A 12,500-nucleotide genomic window follows, 5' to 3' on the forward strand; every position below is an offset into this window, starting at 1 on the left:
TACAGCTAGCATAGCTTACATACACACGTGCACACGCTGTCTCGAAAGCATCAACTCTATCATGCAGCGCCTTTGTGTCCAACGCACCCCTGATGAGACCACGCGTTCGCCGGAGGTGGAGCGAAGAAAGAGAGATGCCATGTCATCGAAGACGATGAAACAAGGGCTGTTGCGACGCGCTTCCTCAAACACGCCGTGGATCTGTCGCTCAGACTCGCCAACCTGACACATACGCACCCACGTAAGCAGGCACCCTGACACGTCAAGCACACATAGTGGAGCACACACACACACACACGTAGATGTAGGCACAAACACGTGCACCCACAGCCACGCACACACACACACACACACGCGCACATACACCCGCGCACACGTGCACACATACACACGACTGCAATGGTGTGCCGCACCTCTCCCTTGACGATGTGCGCGAGGGAGGGGCTGATGGTGTTGACGCCGAGGACAGCTCCGATGTTGCGGCAGAGCAGTGATTTTCCACAGCCGGGTGGCCCCGTGATGGTCACCGCGACAGGTGGCGGCACGCGCAGAGGGCTCCTGCATGCAATTCCGGGAGGGAGGTTGATGTGATAGAGTGTGAGATTGGTGTGTTTGTTTGTTTGTTTGTTTGTTTGTTTGTTTGTTTGTTTGTTGTTTGTTTGTTTGTTTGTTTGTTTGTTTGTTTGTTTGTTTGTTTGTTTGTTTGTTTGTTTGTTTGTTTGTTTGTTTGTTTGTTTGTTTGTTTGTTTGTTTGTTTGTTTGTTTGTTTGTTTGTTTGTTTGTTTGTTTGTTTGTTTGTTTGTTTGTTTGTTTGTTTGTTTGTTTGTTTGTTTGTTTGTTTGTTTGTTTGTGTGTGTGTGTCATGCATGTGCTGCTCTGTGCATCATAAGCATGCTTTGCCATGGCGGTAGTTGAGTGGCACCACCCACCCGTCCTGCTGCAGAAAATATGCAAAGTCGCGACGAAGGGCCGCCAGCACATCATCCATCCCGACCAGCGCCTTCAACGCCGCGCTCTGGTGTCACATGGTGTTGCGCAGATGAAAAGAGAGAGAGGGGGGGGAGACAGGTGAAAAGGGCGGTTCGCAGAGCTCGTGTTCAGGCACGCGCAAATGCACAGTTGCACGTGCACACAAACAAACATTCTGCACGCTCACACACATGTACACAGGTACGCTTACAGCTGTGAGTCGCGAGGCCACGACGTGCAGGCGGACAGCGTTGAGAGCCGATGCAAGCGCCGACAACTCATCATCGTCATCATCATCATCGTCTTCGTCACCAACATCACCACCACCGTTACCATCAGCTTTGGTGCCGTTGTTGTGGGCCTTTTCTTGCGCGTACCACCTGTGTGGTCGAGAGAAGTGCAGGTCATCATCAGCGTGTGTGCACGAGAAACCCAAGCCACACCGACCCACGCACCACACACTACATCGTCACCACCACCACTGCCTCATCATCATCATCACCTGCGACAGGCGCGGGCTGCTGTCTCGAGCTGCACCATCGTGCACCCGTTGGTCGCGGCAGACACTGCTGCCAGCACGCGCGCAGGAAACGCATCACTGCCACCACGCTCCAGCCGTGCAGTCTGCAACATTGTGAGGGGCGTCGACGCAGTCGGACATACACACACATGCACACAGAGCAGGGAGAGAGAGAGAGAGAGAGAGAGAGCAGAGCGCACATGAACACACATGCACACACACACACACGCACGCACGCACGCACCAAGAGGGCAGAGCGCTGATCACGCGACGGTTTCGTGACATCGAGGACGAGGTCAAACTCATCGCGTACAAACTCGTGTACGGCCCTGCAATGAGAGCAGACGAGAGAGAAGGGGGTTGGTTGGTTGGTTGGTGTCGTGCGTGCGTGCTTTTGAGATACACCAGCCGACACACACGCACACACACGCACACACACGCACACACACACACATCTGCATACCTGTGTGCTGCTGTTTGCGCGCAGACGAGTACACCATGTGCTGGTTCAGATAGGATGGATCGGAGCAAGTCCATCTCGTGCGCTGTTTCAGCTTCCTACGCGTGCACACACACACACACACACACACACACACACACACACACACACACACACACACACACACACACACACAGATTCATGCAAACAAACACACAAGCGTGGTGGGTGCAAGGTATTGAAGACAGAAGCGAGAAGAAGCATGCGCGCTTGAGCTCGTCGCAACAACAGCAACAGCAGCAGCAACAGCAGCAACAGCAGCAACAGCAGCAACGGCAACAGCAGCAACAGTAGCAACAACAAAGGTGTGCGCACAATGTCCTTTTGGTGCGGGAAGAGGAGATCGAGGTCTGGAAGCCAGAGAACACACGGCGCGCTGTGACACGCCAGCTTGTGTGCATGTGTCAGCGACCCCACGGAGAGGTGCTCAAACTCATGGATGTCCACAACAGCAAGGCCTGTGAGTTCAACGAGGGCGAGAGGGGGGAGTTTGTGAGAAGCGTCGACCCAACGAGCATGGTCAAAGGACATGGTCCTGCTGAACCAAACCACTGGCGGCTGGCCAGCACTCGCAAGTGCACACACACACACAGTCATATACGCACACATCAACGCACGGGCACTTTGAGCGCCAACCTAGACTGTGGCATACGGCGAGGGTAAGCTCGGGTTCATAATTGGCACCTGTGCCAGAGACGAGCACGCTGTGCATTGAGGGTTGTTCGCCCACCTCTGCCCAAGGCGTTAACAACACGTGCTTGAGCACGGTTTGTAGGTCTTGAAACACCTGCAAACGTTGTAAGTTTGGCGGAGTGCGAACAGCAAGGCATCAAGGCACACATGTGTGTGAATGCCCGAACGAACAAGTGCATGCACAAGAGCAGGTATGCACAACGGGGGGGGGGGTTCCCAACATACACACGTAGCGCATGCAACGCACACATATGCACAGACACAGACACACACACGCACATATGCACACACACGCACACATATGCACACACACATTCACGCACACACACACGCAAGCACACACACGCACACGCAAGCGTACACCCACAACTACTCACGGGGCCAAAGACGAGTGGAGCGGCATCATCCAGAGGGGAGACGGGGCGCGTCGGGATGAGGGGTGCCACATGCTCTTGAAATACGGCATCGGGCAAGCTACGCAGGCTGTGGTGACACGGGTGTATTCTGTGGTATGTGCGGACACTGTGCATTGTTCGCGCTTGCAGCGCAATGCTACCCTGCACCACTGAGGTCTTTGGTACTGCTGCTACTGGTGCTACTACATGTCCCTTGCCGCCCTCATCCCCTTCATCGCCATCATCACCTGCTGCTGTCGTGGCAGCTGTCGTGGCTGCTGGTGCTGCTGTGAGGGCGAGCAGGTATCGCCGTGTTCCAAGAAACGGGTCTGGCAGTGACACCACGTCACCGTGTTGCACCACTCGGTTCTCCAATTGCTGCCTCGCCACCTTCACCGGCACCGGCACCAGTGTCTCGTCCACTGCAAACACATGCACGGCCACCATCTCCGTCATCATCATCCTCTTCGTGCTGTGCTCGATTGTAGAATTTTCTCCAATGTTTTCAGTGAATAGTCGATGGAAGAAGGACTCTGAGCGATGTGGCGATGGCGATGCTGAAGGAGTTCAAGGGGGGGCGAATGTCAACTATGAGTGGCATGTCTCGCTTGCGAGCAAATACCATGCCTTTCCATCGGCGCTCTCCCATTCGCTCCTCTCCCCTTGCCGGTCTTCTTGCCTCTGTCTCAGCCTGCTTTATTCACCCATCGCCGTCGCCATCCAATACGGCCCCCCCCCACACACACACACCTCCTCAGCCCAATAGCGGCACGCGCACCTCTCTTCGTGGTCTGATCCTCCGCCATCTCGACGCACACACCCTTGCACAGTCAAACACACACGCACACGTACGCACACGTACGCACACATACACAGGTACGTTGACGTACGGCCACAATTTGTTTGAGCTGTATCGCCCAAGATGCCGTCGCCTCGATCACGGCTGTTGGCGTTATGCCTTCTTCTAGGCTGCCTGAATTGGCCACCATCCACTCTCGCCCAAGGTACGTTTGAATCTGAAAGCGCATACGTCCACACACACACACACACACACACACACACACACACACACACGCACGCACGCACGCAGATACACTGGAAGCCCTTGCATGCTGGCGGCCTTGACTCTTGCTTGCTTGCTTGCTTGCTTGCTGCTCTTGTGCCGCACGTCCTGTCGCATGGCTTCTCACCATTGGGTCTTGAACTTGTACAGGGTGCACCGGTACGCAGGACTGTGGGAACGACATGTACTGTTCTGTCCTTGGCAACTGCTATCCGTGCGGTGAATGCTTCTTCTACGACGACGCCGTTGGAGGCGAGTGCCCGGAACACTGTCTCGAGGCCACCACCTGCTTTGTCACGTCGCAGTGCCCGCGAGGGTACTACTGCAATGCCATGAACACCTGCGCCTTTTGCGGCTCCGACTGCTGGAACGGTGACCCATCCATGTGAGTATCATCACCAAAGACCGCGTGTGTGTGTGTGTGTGTGTGTGTGTGTGTGTGTGTGTGTGTGTGCATGTGTGTGTGCGCGCGTGTGTGTGTGTGTCTCATTCTGTTGTTGTTTGCACATCACTTGTCATGGTGACATGAACGTTGGCACCAGTGCCAATTTCTCAATGAATACCGCTCACCCTCATGCTGCTCATGCTGCATCACCATCCCTTATTCAACAGCGAGCAATTGAGATGTGAGGTCATCTGTGCGCAGCCGCCGCCGGATAATGGCTACTACCTGTGTGACAGCCACGACGACTGCAGTGCCGACACGTATTGCGACGCAAACAACAACTGTTACACTTGCGACGAATGCTTCAAGTGCGGTCCGCATGTGTGTGTGTGTGTATGTGTATGTGTGTTTGTGTCAGTCAGTCAATCAGTGAACCAGTCAATACGCCTGCCTTGTCTGCGTGACACCTGTGTGCTTGCGTGACGCCTGCATTTGTATGCCTGCGTCCCCACACTTGCCTTCCTCGCCACTCTTTGATATCGTACACGCTCATCTTCCATCTACGCTCCACGCCATGACAGCTACAACGACCCGTACGATGGGACGGGCCGCTGCCCAGAAAAGTGCCGCACAGATGGGCTGCAGTGCGAGGCAGACTACCACTGCCGCCCAACGCAGTTCTGCACACGCACAAACGCCTGCCACGATTGCAGCACCTGCGACGACTCCATGCTCACGTACGCAGACACTCGAACACATGTCAAGACCTGTGTGTATGTGTATCTGTATGTGTAAGAATGTGTGTGTGTGTGTCCATCTGTGTGTCCATGTGTGTGTGTGTGTGTGTGTGTTTGAAGGAAAGGAGGGCTGTCTCATGAACACAACTTACATGTCGATGCTCACTCCCCCACTTACCCGATGCAACACACACATACACACCATAAACACATGTGCATAAACACAAACACACAAAAACACACCCCATCAATTCATCAGGTTTGGCGTTACATGCGAGGACGTGTGCGAAATGACCACGCAACCACCACCATCATCCTCTTCAGCTTCAACCGTCATGTCAACACCAACACCGTCGCCATCCAGCCCAGCGTCAACACGCATCACCTCCACTACCATCGATACCACCACCCTCCCAGTCAGCAGCACAAGCAGCAGCAGCAGCAGCAGCAGCACGAGCACCTCCTCAAGCACAAGCACAAGTACAAGCAGCAGCTCAAGCACAAGTTCGTCTACATCATCCAGCAGTACCACGTCCAGCAGCACCAGCACCAGTAGCAGCTCAGATGACAAGATGAGTGGTCCCGCTGCGCCGCTGTGCTGCCTATATGCGGACGTGAGTGGTGCCACGGGCCTGCTGTGGGCACCGGCTGCGTGCGGTTTGCATGTACAGGCCTGTCCAGGCAGTCTCGGAGACGTCACGCGGGAGTGCACCATCAACGGATGGGCCGATGACGAAGACACATCCACGTGTCTGCATCTGACGCTGGCAAACATTGTGCAGAACTTGCTTAAGGCAGACTCGATCACCCTCCAGACAGTGCTCGAATTTCTCGAGCAAGCGCGAGCCCTCGGTACGCACTCCTTCAAGCGCGTGTATGGTTGTATGGTTATGTGTGTTTGTTTGTTTGTTTGTTTGTTTGTTTGTTTGTTTGTGTTTGTTTGTTTGTTTGTGTTTGTTTGTTTGTTTGTTTGTTTGTTTGTTTGTTTGTTTGCTTGTGCTTGTTTGTTTGCTTGTGCTTGTTTGTTTGTGTGCTTGTGCGCATGGGAGAGAGTACCATGTTAGTTGTATGAAATGGCCCAGATATGTTTTGTCGTCGTGTCGCGCATGCCTTGCCCATCACCAGCTCACCAACAACGGCAACCGCTCCCGTGCATGCATCATGTCACTGCAACGTCACACCGCATCTGCAGTCCTCAAGCCGGCTGCGCTTGGCTCCATCGACTGGGAAAACATCATCTTTGGATCGTCACACATTGCGGCGAACGTGGGAGGCCTCTCGCCTGCTGATCACCACCGCTTCCTGGACGTTTTGGATGGCCTGCTCACCGCAACCGCAGCAGGTGCTGGGCAGAAACGAACACGCACAACCTGTACAACATGTGCGGCTTCATCACAACCAAACCCACACACACAGAATCCGACGCACACGCACACATGTGCATGCACACACAACACACAACACACATCACACATCACACACACACACACACACACAATCAAACACCCTCCCCCTCCCCCCCCCCCCCACACACACACACAAAATCAGACACACACACACACATGCACGCACACTACCTTGTCTGTTGTGAACCCCCAACTGAATTCGTGTTTCCGTTGTCACCAATCCTCCTTGCAGACACCGTGAATGCCGGCGCCATCAATGCAACAGCAACACTGCGCGCAACGCTTCTCGATGCATTTGATGCCGCATGTGCAGATGCGCTCACATACTCCAACGGCACATTCGACCACACAACCGTCCTCTTTGCCCACCGCACGCAACACATTGTGCTTGAGTGCCACATTGTTGCGCTCAACCAAGATGGCGATGTGCTGTGGCAGCCAAGCTACCCCACTGCAGAGCCATTCCTCCGCCTTCCCTCCCATTTCCTCTCCGATCTCCACACGCACGTCAGGCGCTACTCGGCCTCGTCCAGCGCCTTCTCCACATCATTCCGCTCCTACTCGCGGTCCAGCAGCAACAGCCTTGCGTCCGGCACATCACCATCGGGCGTTACATCTGTCCTACTGCAGCTCACATCGCTGCCGTCATCAGCATTCATCTCCCGCCGCGTCAACACATCCCTCCCCGTGCTCGGTGTCAAGGTGCCTGGTCTTGCTTCAGACTTTACGCGTGGCGACGGGGTTGCGTTTAAGGTGACTGGCCAGGCCGCAGCTCAGCCTGCCCGCGCCGTGTGCGCCTGGTGGTCGGAGGACAAGTGGTCCACTCTTGGCTGTGACACCACCATCGACATTGACAACACCATTCTCTGCAACTGCGAGGTGAGCCAGCAACACGTCACAGTTGCTTGTTCGGTATGCATGTGTGCATGTGTCTGCGAGTGTGTGCTTGTGCATGTGTTTATGTGTCTGCGAGTGTGTGTATATGTGCATGTGTGTGTGTGTGTGTGTAAGTTCCCAGCATCAATTGTATTTCGCGCGGTATCATCGTACATCATTCACTTGCTGACACGCCCACATGGACCCGTGTGCTCGTCAGTCCTTGGGCATGTATGGTGTGCTGGCAACATCAAACGTGGAGGTTCACGCACAGGTGGACGCATCCACCAACGATGCACTTGTGCCGGATCTGTGGACGTTTGTGTTCCTTTCCCTCGCCCTCGTCATGAACATCAGCGTCCTCGCTGCTTTCTTGTTTGTTCGCGTAAGTTTGCCGCACAATGTCACGTGTGTGTGTGTGTGTGTGTGTGTGTGTGTGTGTGTGTGTGTGTGTGTGTGTGTGTGTGTGTGCCTGTGTGTGTGTGCCTGTGCATATGTGTCTGTCTGTGTGCCTGTGTGCCTGCGTGCCTGTGGTTCTGTGCTTTCAACTCCCATTGGATTGTGTTGCGGTTTCCTTGTTTACCAACGTGTCACACAACTGTCGTGTTTGTTCTCAATGTGCAGAAATACTCGGATTCGCCTCGCCGCTTCATTGCAGTGCAAGTCACCATCTCCCAACTCGTCCTCACCGTAAGCCTTGAACACTAACACCACCACCACCACCAGCAGCAGCACCACCACCACCACCACCACGCCTTGCATCTATGTTCCGCTCCAGTCCACACCCCTGCCTACGTCTCATGTCTCTATGGTTTTGCTCGTGCCAGATTGCCGTGCTCGCTGCTATCACCAAGGCCTTCAACGGCGCGTGCTCCTTCTTTGGGCCAGCGGTTCTGGTACGCTGCTTTCAGAGGGAGAGCACTGTGTAGGGTTCACGTGAAGTGTGTTTATGGGATCTGTCATCCCGCCACAACACGCTCACTTACACGCACTGCAATGCAATGCATTGTTGAACCGCGTTTCTAACGCCCGTCTCGCTCCCACCATTCACCTGCTCCGTCTGATTCCAGTGTGCATTCTTCACGCAGTTTGTGTGGCAAGTGGTTGCACTCCGCTTCGTGTACATTGTGGGTGGCCTTCGCTCCAACGGCTCAGCGCCCAGCAGCACAAGCATGCTCACCACGGGCTGGGGCCCAGGCTTGCTGCTCCTCATCATCTTCGTTGCCATTGAATACGGCACAGGCGGTTCCGTCGACCAGGTGCGCTTGCATGAACACATGTGTGTGTGCGCGCGCACGTGTGTGTGCGTGTGTGCGTGTGTGTGTGTGTGTGTGTGTGTGTGTGTGTGTGTGTGTGTGCGCGCGCGCACGTGTGTGTGCGTGTGTGCGCGTGTGTGTGTGTGTGTGTGTGTGTGTGTGTGTGTGTGTGTGTGTGTGTGTGTGTGTGTGTGTGTGTACGTGTGTATGCGTGTGTGTGTGTGTACGCGTGTGTATGCGTGTGTGTGTGTGTGCACGTGTGTATGCGTGCACGTGTGTATGCGTGTGTGTGTGCACGTGTGTATGCGTGTGTGTGTGTGTGTGTGTGCACGTGTGTATGCGTGTGCGGGTATGCTGAATTGCTTGACCTCATCTGCGCCTGCCCCATTCACACCTTTTCTCGCGTACCACATCCCTCTGACCCTCACTCACATGCATTCATACGCAAACTCGCATACGCAACCACACACGTACTCGTCACCGCTGCCACCTTGAACCCCATTCAGTCGATTGGCGACCATGTGTGCTGGCTCAAGGGCTCATTGGTGCTTGGGCTTGCTCACCTGCCCACCACCATCGTGTTGGTGACGTGCCTGGGCTTCCTTGTCGCCATGTGGCTGCTGGATGGAACGCTGTACGACCCGGCTCGAAACCTCACGTCGCTCAAGCCAAGCATCTGGCCCTCCTTCGCTTACTTCTGCCTCACCACCCTCACCTGGGTGCGTTTCTTCTTCTCTGATGGCGCAATAAAATGTTTGCGACAGTGGCAATTGGGCGCTGCTTGTTTTGATCGGGTGTGCTTGTTCGCTTGTTTGGATTGAGAGTGCTTTGTTTGTGTTTGTTTGTTTGTGTTTGTTTGCTGTGCTCTCGTAACGTGCTCGTTGAAACATGCACCACTGCACCAACGCAGGTGACGATGCTGTGGGCATTCGAAGCGCAACAGGAGAATGCGTTGACGCTCATGGCATTCATCTGGCTGCTGACCAGCGTCTTCTTCACTGTGATGCAACTCACCGTCGCAAAGAACGGTACGCGTGCATATGTGTTGCTGTGGATCCATGCGCGTACCACTGCCTGCCTGCCACACACACACACACACACACACATACACACACACACACACGTATGTGGCCCTGCAACACTTGTATGCCTTCATTGACCACAATGCTGCAACAGGTGCTACAAGCACACGTGTCATGTGACGCAATAGTGCATGATACACCGAGTGTGTGCGCGTATGCATCGCTCACGCTGGCTTCTCATCCCCCACAACCTGCGTGACTCTGTGCCTGATGTTGCTCTTCACAGAGCTGACCCAACACAAGGACGTTGAGTTTGTGAGCGTGAGCCACGAGCGGGAGATGCGGCGATCGCAGAAGCTGGCGGCGCTGGAATCGCGGGCAGACCAGGTGTACAGGCAGCAGCTGGTGAGGGAGGCTGTCAGGGAACGCTACCTCGGCGTGCACAACTACAGTCGTGCAGACCTCTTTGCGTGCATTTACATGCAAGTTGGCTGAGCGTGAATGAACTTTGTTGCTGTGTGTGTGTGTGTGTGTGTGTGTGGGTGTGGGTGTGTGTGTGTGTGTGTGTGTGTGTGTGTGTGTGTGTGTGTGTGTGTGTGTGAGGCGGAGGGGAAATTGAGCGTGATGTATGTATGTGTATATGATGAAATGAAGAGTCGTGGTCGTAGAGTGGTGATGAAGTGATGCCGACGCCTTTGTTTATATCGGTGCATTGCATCATTTGTTGTGTACATGACATGTTGTGGTTTTGTTCACTTGCTTGCGTGCTGCTGACTGTATTTGCTGATGACACGATCGTAACAATGAACAAGCAGCCAGTGCCAAACACAGAGAACAAGAACGAAAGAAGGACATGGAAAGACGTACACGGTCAAGAAATGAAGCTAGCTGCTAGTGGTAGAGAACAAAGGGAGAGAGCACAGCAACAAAGACAGCACAAAGGAAGCTGTGCGAGCGAAGACACGTATGTTATGTGCATTGATACCGTGCACATGCGCGCGAGAGCACATCGCAGTGACAATGGTGCTGTACTTCAAGATGGGGTATGGCGGTCGCTCTTGCGGATACGGTGGTGCGGTAACTGCAGTGATAGGGATACATAAACGACGACAAGCGGAGTTAGGGGCAGACGCGTGTGAGCAAGCAAGCACACACACCCACACATACAACAGCAAGACGGTCTAGGTCATGATGAGTGCACGAGCGTCAAGTGACAGAAACTACCGCGGCGCCAGCATGACCATACCGAAACGAGGTGGTCGAGGTGCTGTGGGCGGTCTGGGTCGTGGCGCAGCTGATACAAGATCTGCATGATGGCATGTGCGTATGTTTGGTGTTGGGGGTGGAGGTTGGTGGCAACAAAGAGCAAGTACAAACAAGGCTCACACACAGACGCAGAGAGAGAGAGAGAGACAAACTCTCACACACACACACGCACGCACACGCACACGCATATCACATACATACGTGTATGATGGCGGATAATGTTGCTGATGACACGATCGTAACAATGAACAAGCAGCCAGTGCCAAACACAGAGAACAAGAACGAAAGAAGGACATGGAAAGACGTACACGGTCAAGAAATGAAGCTAGCTGCTAGTGGTAGAGAACAAAGGGAGAGAGCACAGCAACAAAGACAGCACAAAGGAAGCTGTGCGAGCGAAGACACGTATGTTATGTGCATTGATACCGTGCACATGCGCGCGAGAGCACATCGCAGTGACAATGGTGCTGTACTTCAAGATGGGGTATGGCGGTCGCTCTTGCGGATACGGTGGTGCGGTAACTGCAGTGATAGGGATACATAAACGACGACAAGCGGAGTTAGGGGCAGACGCGTGTGAGCAAGCAAGCACACACACCCACACATACAACAGCAAGACGGTCTAGGTCATGATGAGTGCACGAGCGTCAAGTGACAGAAACTACCGCGGCGCCAGCATGACCATACCGAAACGAGGTGGTCGAGGTGCTGTGGGCGGTCTGGGTCGTGGCGCAGCTGATACAAGATCTGCATGATGGCATGTGCGTATGTTTGGTGTTGGGGGTGGAGGTTGGTGGCAACAAAGAGCAAGTACAAACAAGGCTCACACACAGACGCAGAGAGAGAGAGAGAGACAAACTCTCACACACACACACGCACGCACACGCACACGCATATTCACATACATACATACGTACATACGTACATACGTACATACATACATACATACATACATACATACATACATACATACATACATACATACATACATACATACATACATACATACATACATACATACATACATACATACATACATACATACACAAGCCAACGCAAACCAAGCGCAAGCCATGTTAGTCTTATCATCAGCAACAGGGACGTACTTGTCTGGCAGTGGCGATGACTTTGGTGACATCGAGTGTGCCGGCGAGACGCGTGTAGAACTCGAGCACTTGATCAGGCGGGCGATCAGCAGCCATCAGCGCAGGCGCCGTCACCTTCAGCACAGCAGCAGCGACAAACACAGGAAAGTCGCGTGTGCGGTACTGGCTCCACATTAAGTCCCACAGCATCATCGTCTGGCAGAGGGGTGAGGTTGGGCGGGGACGGCATGGATGTGGGGTGGTGAGACGCAATTAAGGATGGCGAGGGTATGCATGTTGACGAACTGTTAAAACTGCACCAAAACAA

The 12,500-nt window shown here is 54.0% G+C and overlaps 4 protein-coding genes across 4 annotated transcripts in view; 2 read left to right on the plus strand and 2 right to left on the minus strand.

The window, feature by feature from the left end:
• PTSG_02114 (uncharacterized protein) overlaps positions 1-3,658 on the minus strand; it is a 5,014-nt gene extending 1,356 nt beyond the window's left edge. The window contains exons 1-10 of the mRNA XM_004996541.1: positions 3,059-3,658; positions 2,625-2,775; positions 2,304-2,446; positions 1,953-2,047; positions 1,734-1,818; positions 1,472-1,593; positions 1,181-1,349; positions 930-1,015; positions 414-558; positions 88-222 (exon numbers count right to left, since the gene is read on the minus strand). Coding sequence (XP_004996598.1) covers positions 88-222; positions 414-558; positions 930-1,015; positions 1,181-1,349; positions 1,472-1,593; positions 1,734-1,818; positions 1,953-2,047; positions 2,304-2,446; positions 2,625-2,775; positions 3,059-3,538 — 1,611 coding nt within the window. The 5' untranslated portion in view covers positions 3,539-3,658. The remainder of the gene's footprint in view (positions 1-87; positions 223-413; positions 559-929; positions 1,016-1,180; positions 1,350-1,471; positions 1,594-1,733; positions 1,819-1,952; positions 2,048-2,303; positions 2,447-2,624; positions 2,776-3,058) is intronic.
• Positions 3,659-4,321: 663 nt separating this feature from the next.
• PTSG_02115 (uncharacterized protein) lies at positions 4,322-5,817 on the plus strand (the record flags this gene model as incomplete). Its single annotated transcript, XM_004996542.1, has 4 exons — positions 4,322-4,524; positions 4,752-4,892; positions 5,106-5,261; positions 5,679-5,817. 4 exons carry the CDS (start codon positions 4,322-4,324, stop codon positions 5,815-5,817), a joined length of 639 nt encoding a protein of 212 aa, XP_004996599.1.
• Positions 5,818-5,833: 16 nt separating this feature from the next.
• On the plus strand, positions 5,834-10,316 carry PTSG_02116 (uncharacterized protein; the record flags this gene model as incomplete). Its single annotated transcript, XM_004996543.1, has 10 exons — positions 5,834-6,113; positions 6,454-6,603; positions 6,900-7,546; positions 7,764-7,928; positions 8,168-8,233; positions 8,371-8,439; positions 8,614-8,802; positions 9,306-9,518; positions 9,710-9,827; positions 10,108-10,316. 10 exons carry the CDS (start codon positions 5,834-5,836, stop codon positions 10,314-10,316), a joined length of 2,106 nt encoding a protein of 701 aa, XP_004996600.1.
• A 250-nt stretch (positions 10,317-10,566) lies between these two features.
• PTSG_11837 (uncharacterized protein) overlaps positions 10,567-12,500 on the minus strand; it is a 9,055-nt gene continuing 7,121 nt past the window's right edge. The window contains exons 17-19 of the mRNA XM_004996544.1: positions 12,194-12,388; positions 11,775-11,834; positions 10,567-10,902 (exon numbers count right to left, since the gene is read on the minus strand). Coding sequence (XP_004996601.1) covers positions 10,855-10,902; positions 11,775-11,834; positions 12,194-12,388 — 303 coding nt within the window. The 3' untranslated portion in view covers positions 10,567-10,854. The remainder of the gene's footprint in view (positions 10,903-11,774; positions 11,835-12,193; positions 12,389-12,500) is intronic.

This window comes from Salpingoeca rosetta, assembly GCF_000188695.1.
Source record: "Salpingoeca rosetta unplaced genomic scaffold supercont1.5, whole genome shotgun sequence".
Classification (NCBI taxonomy): domain Eukaryota; class Choanoflagellata; order Craspedida; family Salpingoecidae; genus Salpingoeca; species Salpingoeca rosetta.